Genomic DNA, 15,216 nt, shown 5'->3' with positions numbered 1-15,216 from the left:
CGTGTATGTAGGAAGCCATAGGGCTAAAATATTGTCTCTGTGCCTTCAAGCCTGAAGCCATTTAAAATCACCACCGAAACTGTTCTATTCAATTTGTGTATATGCTCTCTCTCTCCCATCCCTACTCTCTCTCTCTCTCTCTCTCTCTCTCTCTCTCTCTCTCTCTCTCTCTCTCTCTCTATCGGTGTGTTCACTGTCTCTCTCGATTTTACTCTGAATGATTTACAAGCCTCAATCTTGCTCAATCGCTCTTTCTCTAGTCTGATTTATAAGGCTCTATCTCTCTCAATCGCTCTCTCTCTTTCTCTCTTACTCTGGTCTGATTTTCAAGGCTCTATCTCTCTCAATCACTCTTTCTCTTTCTCTCTTATGCGGGCCTGATTTAAAAGCTTCTATCTCTCTCAATCGCTCTTTCTCTCTTACTCTGGTCTGATATAGAAGACCTCTCTCTTAATCGCTCTCACACAATCTCTCTCTTTCTCTCCTTCTCACTCCGGTCAGATTTACAAGGGATCTTCATATTTCACCTTGAAGAGATTATGTCTAGATACGCATATTTTCAAACAGTAAAGAATGTGTAACATTTTCTAATACACTGAAAATGTTGTAATAATAACAATAAAATTGCAAAATATGAATGCCGATAATTAAATTATTATAGAAATTACTAGAAGCCCTACCCTCTTAATACGTTTTTATATAAACACGTAGGCCTATAGAAATTACTAGTAGGCTACCCTTTTTATGAATTACTACATGCTGATAAATTCCTTTATTTTTAGACTTTAAATATTACAAGAATATTGTGAAATTCATGAATTCATTATTTTATTTATATGAGTACAGGTGACATTGTTTTATTGCTTATACTTTGACTCAAATGCGCCAATAATTGAAGGAAATGACATAAAATAATTCTCTATTAGGCGAAGTTAGGACTTTCAAGTCCTCTCTACTATCCTCGCGATGTGGGTGAAGTTGAGGCAATAAGAGCCTCCTCTTCCACTTAGCATAACCCATTAGATAAGTGGATATGTTGGGGATACCAACCATAGATATATATGGGCGATAAAAGCTGATGAGCATTCATTTGATCAAAATAATGAAAAATGACACATCATTTTCTTAGAATCATTGATACTAGCCCAAACTACACTTTTCTTAATTTTCCAACACTTTAATGCTTTGAGATGGATTATTCTACTCAGGGTTTCAGATAACTTTGAGAGGTTAAACTCAATTTCATCTATAAAGGTATTGCACATAGGACTCCAGTTGCTGAATAAAAATGAAATGAAAAATAACCTTACTGTATTACCAATGACATAACATGAATTGACTGTGAAGGTGAATTAATATGATATTCATGGAATCATATTTGAATATCATATTTCTTTTTTTGCAGGTTTGTTACATCTAAGTTTGGGTGGGATATCTTTCTTTCAATGACTACCAAGTATTATTCATTTATTTATTCACAATGGAGACAACGGGTTTCCCCAAATATGTCTCCTTTACAATAAAAATTATGACAACAGTGTAAAATTATACATTTTAAAGTTAGTTAAACACTCCAATTGTTTATTCATTAATTTTCAAATTAACTGCTACATACATAAATGCAATTTCCTTTTGCATTGGCTAAGAATATACTGTAACAGTGAAAATGAGTAGAATACCATCAACTATAGTGAGGTCCACGTTATAATGACAGTGTTTGATTAGCAATGGTATTGCTATCCTTGTCTATCATTAAACGAAGCGGTTAGCGCTATCTCTTTCTCGCTTTGATCTGTTGCCAGATCGTCTTTTAACAACAGTGTAGAATTAAAAATTAATCAACAAAATATTCCATCTTAATTATGAAAATTCATTATACATCATAGAAAAATACAATATCTTGCTTAATAAAATATAATTGATTAATTTGAAACGAGAATGAACCGTTAATATAACATCAATAAATCTGTATCATCTACCGTCTATAGAAGGCATTGACAAGATAGAGGATCGGCAACGTTGTTCTTCTATCTTTCTACACTGCCATTATAACTTGGATCTCACTATACTACCAAATATTATGGCAATAGTTTCATATTATTCATTTTCCAGCTACCTTCTTTATTAGTGAACCTTTCCAATTGGTTATACATTAATTTTCAGAGAAGCTGCTAAATACTGAAATCCCTTAACACAAGCTTCAACACTATAACAGTAAAGTAACATATCGTGTAAAGCGCAAGCCAAAAGGGAATGAAAACAGGCAATTAGATAATGGTAATCAATATTAATGGATAATTCGTGTCTAAATGAAAATATGCTATTAGAATTATAAATGGAGCACAGAAATGAAAATTGGAAGATAGTCAGAGAGAGATGAATCATACTAAACAATGAGTCAAGTTACAGTTGAAGATAACGTTTTAGGAGTTAATTTTACAAATCTAACAATTTTTCTTATCAACTACTCATGATATAGTCTACACTCTACAAGAAAGTAATTGGAATTAATTTTATTAGATATAACAGGGATTTCTTCTGGCTTCGGCTTCTGAAATTGATGCTACTGTATATTCAAAGTTTAAACAGGAAAAATTGATACATTTGAAAAAACCTTAACTAGCAGGTTTTGCATCATGAAATACCATGTCTATCAAACTTCATCTAAAGGAAAATGATTTTAAATCATGAAACATCTGGGACAATACTTCTAGCTACTTTAAGCTTTATCAATTATCTTACCTTGGTAATTTCGTTTTCAAACTCTTTCTTTAACCCTTCATAATCATTATTCCAGACTAGAAGATGAAGCGGATATTGTTTCCTGATATCTTCTAGAGTAATACGAGAAGGTGTAGTTGCTTCTGCCATGACAAATATAAATTATAATATGAAAAACATAAGTTTGTACCCGAAAAATAAATTAGGTTATGAAACGCAGACCCCTTGTTTCATTCCGGTTGTGAGGTTTTCTAACATACAGACACTTTCAATTTGCGTTGAAGAGTTGCAAAACTTATAGAAGAAGTACTTATGATAATTAGTAAGCTAGCATATATGTCATAAATAATACACGGATGTAAAAAGCCTACGCCCATTAGAGATTTGCTCCATTGTAAAATTTTGTGATTGTGATGTCGTCTGATGTGATTATAAAATTAAGTATTGCCAACTGAACAAAATACAGCCGATTACCCTTTACCAACATGATCATTCTAATTTCTCATTTTCATAGTTTCTTTTTAACTTTCAATAATAAATCATCAATAAAATAACCAATAGAACATATTTTGAATCATAAAATCAATTTCAATTATATTGATACGATTATTATCAAGTTTTTCAATTGTGGCTGATACACCTTCTTGATAACAATGTGATAGGAAACAGCTGTTTAGAATCCAGTCAACAATCATCTGCATACTGTCGTCTGTCGTGTATTTGTCAAAATTGAATCTTCTTTTTGCTTGAATGGCGTATTAAAATGTTTTGCTGTGTCGACAATTTCTTCTAGATTTATTCTCTGCAAGAATATCTCTGAAATCTCCTTCCAATTACAGACGTTTCTTCAAACAACATATTTATGGAAGGAATTCTATGGAAGTGGACAAACTATTGGAGTGGCAAGTATTGTTTTTATGATCTCTGAACAAGGGGTTAAAAGTGTATTCATTTTAACAAAAAAAATGGGAATACAAATTATTTTCAACTGTGTAATAGGACTTACATCAAATCCGTGTCATTGCAGACTTGACGGTTGTGCTTATCATTGCGATTTGCATAAACCTTTTTGCAAAACATACGTAAACAAATTGATGGGGTCAAAATCAACTGAACATTGAGCCCCTCTGCAATATACAATAGTACAAAACTGGAAACAATACAAGTCTTGTAGTGTGTGAAATTTATTATAGCCTTTCATTGTCTCAATCAACTATTATTTGAATGTTTGGTTTTATCCCCACAGGTTGGCAGACAAGATGGTTTACCTTAGAAGATGGCATTTTATCCTACTATATGTCACGTGATGAGGTAGGCCAAGGCTGTAAGGGATCTATGAAAGTGTCCGCCCTAGAAATAATAGGTGAGACTATTTTTAATTAATGCTATTTTCCATGGAGAAAATATAACTTATAAGTGGTAGTTGCTGATAGACTTATGACTCACTGGCTATAGTGAGGTCCACGTTATAATGGCAGTGGAGAAAGATAGGAGAACAACGTTGCCAATCCTCTGTCTTGTCAATGCCTTCTATAGACGGTAGCTGATACAGATTTATTGATGTAATATTAACTGTTCATTCTCGTTTAAAATAATCAATTATGTTTTTCAATAATTTCATACTTAAGATGAAATATTTTGTTAATTATCAATTCTACATTGTTAAAAGACGATCTGGCAACAGAGCAAAGCGATAAATAAATAGCGCTATCCGCTTTGTTGAATGTTAGACAAGGATATCAATACCATTGCTAATCAAACACTGCCATTATAACGTGGACCTCACTATAGAGTAATGCAGCACTGTTCTTCCACATCCTATTTTATGAATTTCTCTATCACTTCCATGTATTTAATAATAATTTATGTGTTAATTTTGCAGTAAGCAACATAGACAGCACCCGTATGGACCTTGTGGTGCCAGGGGACGCGAGGAGAGTAATGTATCTAAGAGCGGCAACCTCCTATGACAGACAACGATGGCTGGTAGCACTGGGAAGCTCCAAGGCATGTCTAACCACCGCACCACTCTCCACAGCCACCTCAAATGGTACCACACCTGTGGTGCTTGCTTCAGGCAGGTTCCATTTAATAGAGAAAATAAATATATTAATAAACGGAGGATTCACCAACTTAATAGGTAGAAAATTTATCATTCATGTTCTATCATCTATCATACATTTTTAATACTTGGTTGCAGTTGGAGAGATTGCGCCGATCCTAAGTTCTCCAATAACATCTAAGTTTGGTGGATTGGACTGATACAGGTTTATTAATGTGATATTAATTTCTATCATATTTCATGAAACTTTAAAGTGAAAAAACACTCACGTTCTTTGGTGTGGCGACGACCGTTTCGTGCTGATATTGCACATTTTCAAGCCAAACAGAAACAGTTCATCTTCGTTTAACACAAACAATTATATTTTATCAAGCAAGAACGTTATAATGGCAGTGGATGAAGATAGGAGAAAAACGTTGCCGATCCTCAGTCTTGTCTATGCCTTCTATAGACGGTAGCTGATACAGGTTTAATAATGTAATATTAACTATTCATATTTGTTTAAAATAATCAATTATATTTTATTAAGCAAGAAATATTATATTTTTCAATAATTTCATTATAATTAAGATGAAATAGTTTGTGAATTAATTATCAATTCTACATTGTTAAAAGCCGATCTGACAACAGAGCAAAGCGAGAGAGATAGCGCTATTCGCTTTGTTGAATGAAAGGCAAGGATAGCAATACCATTGCTAATCAAACACTGTCATTATAACGTGGACCTCACTATAGTACTTTGTTGGCACTGAGATGAGGGAATTTTATCAATTAATCAAAATATATTACAATATAAAATTTGGAAAAAATGTTTTATTTGCAAAAATTGGATTAATCGTTGCAGGTGACTCGTTTCGAGGCAAAAAGGTGGAGCTTCGAATCTATGCAGACCTTCTAATGCAGCAGGTGCATATGGTTAAAGAGGCTGCTAAAAGTCAAGATATTCAGGTGAATATTAATAGTATATTTCGCACCTAGGGCCGAAAATGAGACTTTTCCGGCTCGTAATCGGTTTTCAAGTCCGAGGACTAGAAAAGATTGAGAGCCGGAAATACATTTTTGCCCGTGGTGCGAACGCTATTTTTCGCCACACAGAAAAAAAATGAGAATAATTGTTTATTAGGCACTTCCGAAAGCAAAACTGCAAGGTCATAGCTCTAGAAAATCTGAGGTAATCTGAATATCAGGAAATTGTCCAAGTATTTTTAATTTGTATTAAGATTTGTCTAAATAACCTAAAAGATTATGTTTTAATGTGGGAGGTTAACTTTATACTTTTTTATTCTTTCAAATGACAATAAGATGATATTATTATAAATGTTTCGATTCTTGAATAATAAACAAAAATAATGAAAAGTTTTTTGATCAGCTGTTTTAGCACACTTGAAATTTGGCCAATCTGAATGTTAACATCAACAATTATTGTTGTCGTCGACTGCGGAAGTTTAAGTTAGAAATTCTATCCTACTCTGAAAATCGAATTTGAATAGTTTATAATATATCTTATCTGTATTTCATTCATCCAAATAAAATGATAGTATCCTATTGTAGAATACTTTATTCAATTCTAGAAGCATAAACTGATTCCGTTTCATAAACTATTTTGTAAACACGTTCACATCAAATCAGAATCAGCTGACTTCAAGGTTATTTTACAGCCCTAGGGCCGCAAAAATTTTACCGGCCTGGTCAGAGAACAATCACTTTCGGCCTCCATATGACGTACGAAAACCAACTCATTACATCCAAATGGGACGAAAAAATAATTATTTAACTCTTCTATTCAAATCTATATATCTTTGAATATCCATATCATGCTATCTAATATTTTTCTGATATTGTTGTGTAAGGCTCAACTCACAATTAGGCGACTCAGGCCGAGAAGAGACTCGACTCTAGTCGAGAGCATGTGTTTCCAAATGGTGACACTCAGACCAGTCGATTCTAGTCTCCGCGACGTCACCATTTGAAAACACATGCTCTCTACTAGAGTCGACTCTCTTCTCGACTTGAGTCGCGTAAGTGTAAGTTGAGCCTTAGTTCTTGAATTATAACCTTGTAACTTGATACTTGAATTTTACTTGCTACTTGAATACTTTATACTCAAATACTTGATACTTGAATGATAGTTCAAATACTTGTATAGAAAATTAAACAGTACTCAATGTTCATAGAAATAGGATGTGATCACATTAAATGCGTATATGTGCAAGTGCACGCTTGGTTATGCATGACCAAGCGCACAGTTGAGGAACAGAGCAATAGGAACACTCACACTGAACGCTTGCACTTGCTGGTTGCAGCTACAGACAAGTCACAACGTGTTTTAATGGTTCTTTCCAGATATTTTTTCGGCTCGATTTGACGAGCACTTGCACATATACTCTTCCAATGTGATCAAGCCCTAATACTAGAATACTCCTTGTAACTTGAATGATAGTTCAAGTATTACACAAGCAGTAAACTGATCAATGAAATACCATTTGACTTAGATTTCAAAATAAGTAAAAAGAGCGTCAATAAGTGGATTAAGAGGGAATATTTCTTTACCTTAAAAATAACAATTTAATTCTAATTCTTTCATTTTCATTTTATAGTCTTTTCTCTGTACAATATTTATTTGATTTATTATGATTCTGCTGTTATAAAGTTTCCATTGTGATTATTAGTTAAATTCAACCATAACTTTCTGCATTATTTCGAAATATTATGTTTTTCTTTTACTGTTTTGCAACTCTCACCAGCGGGCAAAGATTTTCTTTTTGCTGGTAATGCCTAGATTTTATTCTTATTCAAGTAGGTATATGTATGAGTAATTATGTTTATTTAATTATATTTTTAATGATATGTCATATAATAAAGAGTTTGTAATATGTTTTGAATATTCTAATTGGCAATAAATGAAATTTAAATTCGTTCTGAATATGGACAGTTCTGTTAGTTTTATTGCGGATGTTTTTTTTTTAAATTGATCACTCCTCTGTCGTTTTCCAGACAATGGTGGAAGGAACAAATCTGATAGCGGCCACGTGTGATACGCTGGTGAAAAACCTGGAAGATTACATAGAGCTGGTTTCTGACGATGACAAGGATGACAAAAGTCATCTCAACGATACGGGCATCGACTCCTTTCACAACAACACCAACAATAAACTCACAAAGGTATTTAAATCAGCACATGTTATTGAAATATTTTCTATTTTTACAAAGTCTCCAAATAAGGTTTAGTCGCCTTTCACCTTTCATCACAATTATTCAAAAAAATATTTTATGAATACGAGTACAGTATATCTTTAGAATCATGATAACATATTTTATATAGTGAGGTCCACGTTATAATGGCAGTGGAAAAATATAGGAGAAAAACGTTGACGATCCTCTGTCTTGTCAATGCCTTCTATAGACGGTAGCTGATACAGGTTTATTGATGTAATATTAACTGTTCATTCTTGTTTAAAATAATCAATTATATTTTATCAAGCAAGAAAATATATTTTTCCTACAGTTACGTTGAAAAGTGGCCATTGCTGCACTGATTACAGAACGCAAAGAATCACTTTTCCGCTCTAGTGCGGGAAAAATTTTTCTGCACTCCAGATTTGCAACATGGCAACGCAAAATACTTAGTAGGTTATATGGAGCAACAGTGCAGCTAAATCAAAATGAAGTTGGTAACAGTGACTGCTGTGGCTGCTATAGTGAGCAGACGTGCAACCAAGCACAACGCGCTAATTATTACTATTATATATTATATCGAGGACAGCAACAGCACAGTGCCACCACAGCACACACCACACAGCCGCCTCGCCATTCAAACACTACTAAGTTATTTGATGGATTTCAGACAATTTTACCCATAATCACCCACTTTTCATATTCAATGGTAACTGTAGGAAAAACTTATGTGAAATACGTGCGCAAAGTTCCTCTGCTGCACTCAAGAAACCATTCCGCCTCGCCTACGGCTCGGGCGTAAACGTTTCTTTCGGTGCAGCAAACTGTCACTTTGCGCACTAGTTGCACAAATAACTATTTCAATAATTTCGTAATGAATTTTCATAATCAAGATGACATATTTTGCTAATTAATTATCAATTCTACACTGTTGTTAAAAGATGATCTGGCAACAGAGCAAAGCAAGAAAGAGATAGCGCTATCCGCTTTGTTGAGTGATAGACAAGGATAGCAATACCATTGCTAATCAAACACTGCCATTATAACGTGGACCTCACTATATACTACTTAACAAATGTTCGAAATAAGGTTGAGTAGTTTTTCACCTTTCATCACAATTTTTCAAAAAATATTTTATGAATACGAGTACAGTATATCTTTAGAATCATGATAACATATTTTATATAGTGAGGTCCACGTTATAATGGCAGTGGAGAAATATAGGAGAAAAACGTTGACGATCCTCTGTCTTGTCAATGCCTTCTATAGACGGTAGCTGATACAGGTTTATTGATGTAATATTAACTGTTCATTCTTGTTTAAAATAATCAATTATATTTTATCAAGCAAGAAAATATATTTTTCCTACAGTTACGTTGAAAAGTGGCCATTGCTGCACTGATTACAGAACGCAAAGAATCACTTTTCCGCTCTAGTGCGGGAAAAATTTTTCTGCACTCCAGATTTGCAACATGGCAACGCAAAATACTTAGTAGGTTATATGGAGCAACAGTGCAGCTAAATCAAAATGAAGTTGGTAACAGTGACTGCTGTGGCTGCTATAGTGAGCAGACGTGCAACCAAGCACAACGCGCTAATTATTACTATTATATATTATATCGAGGACAGCAACAGCACAGTGCCACCACAGCACACACCACACAGCCGCCTCGCCATTCAAACACTACTAAGTTATTTGATGGATTTCAGACAATTTTACCCATAATCACCCACTTTTCATATTCAATGGTAACTGTAGGAAAAACTTATGTGAAATACGTGCGCAAAGTTCCTCTGCTGCACTCAAGAAACCATTCCGCCCTCGCCTACGGCTCGGGCGTAAACGTTTCTTTCGGTGCAGCAAACTGTCACTTTTCGCACTAGTTGCACAAATAAATATTTCAATAATTTCGTAATGAATTTTAATAATCAAGATGAAATATTTTGCTAATTAATTATCAATTCTACACTGTTGTTAAAAGATGATCTGGCAACAGAGCAAAGCAAGAAAGAGATAGCGCTATCCGCTTTGTTGAGTGATAGACAAGGATAGCAATACCATTGCTAATCAAACACTGCCATTATAACGTGGACCTCACTATATACTACTTAACAAATGTTCGAAATAAGGTTGAGTAGTTTTTCACCTTTCATCACAATTTTTCAAAAAATATTTTATGAATACGAGTATATCTTTAGAATCATAATAACATATAGGATGAGTTAATAAGGCTCAACTCACACTTACGCGACTCAGGTCGACAAGAGACTCGACTCTAGTCGAGCGCGTGTGTTTCCAAATGGAGACACTCAGACAAGTCGATTCTAGTCTCCGCGAAGTCACTATTTGAAAACACTTGCTCTCAATTAGACTCGAGTCTCTTCTCGACCTGAGTCGCAGGTGTGGACTCTAGAGAGTTGTGGACTCTCGAGAGCATGTGTTTCAAATGGTGACACTCAGACCAGTCGATTCTAGTCTCCGCGACTGTCACCATTTGAAAACACATGCTCTCTACTTGAGTCAAGTCTCTTCTCGACCTGAGTCGCGTAAGTGTGAGTTGAGCCTTATTAACTCATCCTATATGTTATCACGATTCTAAAGATATACTCGTATTCATAAAATATTTTTGAATAATTGTGATGCAAGGTGAAAAGCTGCTCAACCTTATTTCGATCTGGCAACAGAACAAAGCGAGAAAGAGATAACGCTATCCGCTTTGTTGAATGATAGACAAGGATAGCAATGCCATTGCTAATCAAACACAGCCATTATAACGTGGACCACACTATAAATAAGCGATCTCATATTACCATTTTAATCTCCTCAATGAAGATATCCATTCTTTCATTCAATAATACACATGCCTTTAAAATCATTGTTCTGATTTTGTTCTTGTGTAAATGAAATTAATAGAACATGGTAGGTACCTATATGTTAAGAAAAGTTTAGAATAATCAATTTTGTCATCTGTTTCAGGCTAGGAGATACAATAATTCATTTGAAAAGTAAGTAACCCATTATTATATTCTATTAATATTATTAGACAATATTAATTATTCTACGTTGTGAAAATAATTAAGGACTGAAAATTTAGTGAAGTGAACAACTACAAGACAACCTATTTCGGACTACTTGTAACCTCATCTAAATTTGGGAGAGGAATAGCACAAGGTTAAATTTTTTTTTCTCTCCCTGTCATTTTGATGATGTACTTATCAATCAATAAATAAAGATTTACTGTTTTTGTCCTAATGAATAAATCGCGTAAGTTGATGTAAGAAACTTTGTTGAATAGAACTATGCACAATGGATTTTGATTATGGTTGTACTTATAAGACTTCTCAAATCCATGATTCCAAGCTACAAGCACTCAGACCTGCATTTGGATGGGTGAGCAGCTCAAATCATACGAGGTGTAGCTGCAATACCTTTTAAATCGCAACATTTTAAATTTAAAATTGTTTGTTTTATTCTAATTTATATTTTAAATTGTAATTTGGTGTAGAAATTTGAATGGACATAGCCTATAATATTTGGACAATTTAAATCTAAATTAGGAAATTGAAGAAGTTTTAGGCAATAGCCTGTTTTTTCTTTTCCGATTCTTGTATTTTTTTGCTAACCTTATAAATAAACATTTTTCAAGACTTCCAATTACTGACAACTAGAGTTTTAGGCTCGTTTTACATCAGGCCATCAGTCACCAGCGGTTGCTCTCTGGCGAACCACTGGTGGCCTCATGTAATACGAGCCATAACTCTTTTCTTAAACATTTTTATCGGATTTTATGGTCAACCTTGCTTGGGAGAAAAAGTTCTCCTAGAAATGAAAGTAATGTAATCCTCACCTCTCCTACCAAAATTTTTCAATCATCTCTCACATTTTCTGTGATAAAATTACTGATAAATAACTAATTTTCCCCGTTTTTTTTTTTTTTTGCAGAAAAACCTGAACTGAAATGGACTCTCCCAACCGCCATATGCAATAGATCCCGCCTGTCATAACTGCAATGTTACAACGGGTTAGCTCCGTCTATTATATAGTACAATTTATTATTGAATTATGTACATTGAAACAAAATAATACACCACAATTTTATACAATTTTGTATTTGTACAATAGTAATGTGTGCTGCTGAGTGTTCAGTCGAATTTTATGATACTGGTAATACAAATGTTTATTGTTGATATGATATAAAAAATATGATAATATGATGTATAAATAATGTTAAATATATTATCGGTTACCAATATTGATTCAGTCATGGAAAATATCTTATTTATGTGTTGTTTTCCAATGTAAAAGTATTGTTGATTCATCAACAATGTAAAATAAGTTGATTTTCTGTTGAATAGATCTGTTAAGGCATAGATAAAGCATAATAAGATATCCCATGGTATGAGTCGTTCATGTTCCAAATTTCAAGCCGCTTTTTTGTCAACTCAAGCCGATTACTGTCGACTATTGTCTGTTATTACTGTTTTGACCGGGTGAGAGTGTAAGAAGGTTATGTTCCAAATTTCACTGTTAACTCAAGCCGGTTACTGTCGACTACTGTATGTTATTACTGTATTGTTGGGGTGAGAGTGTAAGAACGGCACAGTATGAGAGACTACCAGCGACAGATAGCTTCAATATAAAGAACCACTAGGACTATCGCCTTGAGTTAACAGTGGAAATTTAAACATAAACGCCCTATACCATGGGATATCTTCACATTCTATATTTTCTTAAGCTATAAGTTAGTTAGCATTGGCTTCCAATTATTAATTTTCTTTAAGTTTAATTTAGATGGATTATATCAACCAACTTAATTGAAATTTAAGTGTGATTTATTTCATTTGTTACATTAGTATTGAAATGGAAATTGTAAAGTCTATTCAAAATGGAATGAACCAGATGCATTGATTTAGATAAATATATTTTTGTGTATTTTTTTATTTGTTACTTTTTATCATGTTATTTATTGGGTGCGACATTTGTTCATACTATGGGAATGAACCAGATTTAAGTTATCAATAATCAATAATTATTATCATTTATCAGTAATCATCAGTTATCAATAATTATTTTAATTAATTGTTCCGGTACTTACTTATTCTATATTTTGTACTTAATTTTCATCCATGTGCTTTGTTCAGTTATGAGTTTGAATATTGTTAGATCTTATCTAAATTCTAATAGAAAATATTTTATTTCCGCTAAATAAAACTGCGATGATGTACTAATCTTGAAAGCTGTTTTTTGCATATTGAGTTTTATAAATTATTTTGTTCAATTATTATCATATTGAACTATTTTGTAAAATTATCTTGGAAGAGCAGATTAGTGTTCCATATTATTTGCTTCATAAGTTATTATTATCTACTTCCAAATTGAAAGAATAAGACTGATATTGTCTTATTCTTGTATGGAGAAATAAAACAACATCTCATACCATACAATCAAATTATTACGTCCAAATTATTATTTACTCACACATTATCATCTCCTTCCAATTGTAAATTCACAGATTTATATGAATTTTTTAACAACTTCTCCATGTAGGTAACTATCGAGAAAATGTCAACAAGAGACAATGAAATTCAGGTTTGAAAGTAAATAAACGTTCCTATTAGTCATTGCATTCATAAATTCAAATTTGTGATTAGTAGTCATTGAATCTCTATTAGTCATTGGATTTATCTATTTAAATTCTTGGTGAAAATAGTGAGATTTACTTTAAACTGTTGACATTGGTGTTATTTTTTGAGAAAAGTTGACAGCTTAAAGTGAGTATGGTCACTATATAGATAATATTGTTATCCGTTCCAAGTAGGCTAGGCTGTATAGATACAACTTCTTCCTAATCACTCAGGCTATATAGTGAGGTCCACGTTATAATGGCAGTGGAGAAAGATAGAGGAGAACAACGTTGCCGATCCTCTGTCTTATCAATGCCTTCTATAGACGGTAGCTGATACAGGTTTATTAATGTAATATTAACTGTTCATTCTCGTTTAGAATAATCCAGCATATTTTATTAAGCAAGAAATTATATTTCTCAATAATTTTATAATGAATTTTCATAATTATGATGAAATATTCTGTTAATTAATTAGCCTACTTATTCTACATTGTTAAAAGACGATCCAGCAACAGAGCGAAGCGAGAAAGAGATAGCGCTATCCGCTTTGTTGAATGATAGATAAGGATAGCAATACCATTGCTAATCAAACACTGCCATTATAACGTGGACCTCACTATAGTATAATGGGATTATTTCAATGTAGTGTTACTTGTGTTATTTTTCAAGTTAATTGTTTGCATATTGAGTTGTAAATTAAATTATTTCATTTACTTACATTTTGTAAAGTTTTCAATCCAAATAGGTGCATTGTATTTAGAAATGTATTTGTGATGTAAGCTTATCTACAATAGGCTACATACGGTAGCTTGAATGTTAATGTTTAAAACTAGCTATCGTTGTGAAAATTGCATAAATTTCATTGGGAATTAATAGATAATTCTAAATTAAAATTTACATGGTCAATGGTTGTTATGATGCTTATAAAATGTCTTCTACACATTAAATAAAGTTAAAATTTGGATGTGCTTGAAATTTTGATAAGCTGATCTCATCTGAGCCTAGAAAATGCCAAAGAATACTCAAAAGTCAACGTTTTGATGTGCTAAGAAAATTTGTCCCATTTTTACTTACTACAAAAAATCACTAATTTATTTTGATTCACTCAAACTTACTTCTATCATTTATTATTAAGGCTGTTTTCTTATTATATATTTATTGTTGAATCATTATAATAATTGAAAAATTCAACTGAAAAAACATATTTCAAAGGCTCTTCAACCCATACTAGTCATGAAATTCTATAAAATATTGGGTTACAAAATCTTAGATTACAATCATATCATGTTGAATCTTATCTATTTCTGTTTGCCTATTTACTGTAAAGGTTGTCACTGAATACTTCATTTGTTCATTTCTTACTTGAAAACACTAAATTCTTGTTTTGTCTATAATTCTATCCTATCTAGGTATAAAGAATAAATAAAATTGAATTAAATTACGCTTGAAAACATGTCTCAATAATCAAACTGGACTACTAATTTTACTAGAATAAAAAAACCTTCAAATCATTCATGTTTAGTTAAATAGTCACTTTTTACTCATCTATTATTTAGAATTTGGACAATATTTTTTGAATGCTTGATGTTTTGCAATGGGGCCCAATATTGTTCTATTTTATGTCTTATAATA

General features: G+C 32.8%; 2 protein-coding genes across 6 annotated transcripts in view; one reads left to right on the top strand and one right to left on the bottom strand.

The window, feature by feature from the left end:
* Positions 1-3,153, bottom strand: part of LOC111046592 (ankyrin repeat domain-containing protein 13D) — a 49,122-nt gene extending 45,969 nt beyond the window's left edge. For 3 of the 5 annotated variants that reach the window (XM_039436502.1, XM_039436503.1, XM_039436506.1), the window contains exon 1: positions 2,743-3,153. In XM_039436502.1, the coding sequence (XP_039292436.1) occupies positions 2,743-2,871 (129 nt within the window). In that variant the 5' untranslated portion in view covers positions 2,872-3,153. The remainder of the gene's footprint in view (positions 1-2,742) is intronic. The other 2 variants (XM_039436504.1, XM_039436505.1) reach the window with 1 other exon arrangement.
* A 263-nt stretch (positions 3,154-3,416) lies between these two features.
* Positions 3,417-15,214, top strand: LOC111046626 (pleckstrin homology domain-containing family A member 3). Its single transcript, XM_022332217.2, has 7 exons — positions 3,417-3,623; positions 3,968-4,084; positions 4,604-4,798; positions 5,628-5,731; positions 7,778-7,945; positions 10,935-10,963; positions 11,901-15,214. The coding sequence occupies exons 1-7, from the start codon at positions 3,584-3,586 to the stop codon at positions 11,908-11,910; spliced, it is 663 nt and encodes a 220-aa protein (XP_022187909.2). The 5' UTR covers positions 3,417-3,583; the 3' UTR covers positions 11,911-15,214.
* The last annotated feature ends 2 nt before the right edge of the window (positions 15,215-15,216 follow it).

Source organism: Nilaparvata lugens, chromosome 10 (assembly GCF_014356525.2).
Source record: "Nilaparvata lugens isolate BPH chromosome 10, ASM1435652v1, whole genome shotgun sequence".
Lineage (NCBI taxonomy): Eukaryota > Metazoa > Arthropoda > Insecta > Hemiptera > Delphacidae > Nilaparvata > Nilaparvata lugens.
Note: the sequence above shows the minus strand (reverse complement) of the source record. Positions and strands in the feature narration are given on the sequence as shown.

Excerpts from the sequence above, each read along its gene's own strand:
- LOC111046626 (XM_022332217.2), top strand. The coding sequence starts at position 3,584 with ATGGAAGGAATTCTATGGAAGTGGACAAACTATTGGAGTG. Across the intron at positions 4,799-5,627 it reads ACCTGTGGTGCTTGCTTCAG|GTGACTCGTTTCGAGGCAAA; the intron begins GCAGGTTCCATT and ends TAATCGTTGCAG. Across the intron at positions 5,732-7,777 it reads CTAAAAGTCAAGATATTCAG|ACAATGGTGGAAGGAACAAA; the intron begins GTGAATATTAAT and ends GTCGTTTTCCAG.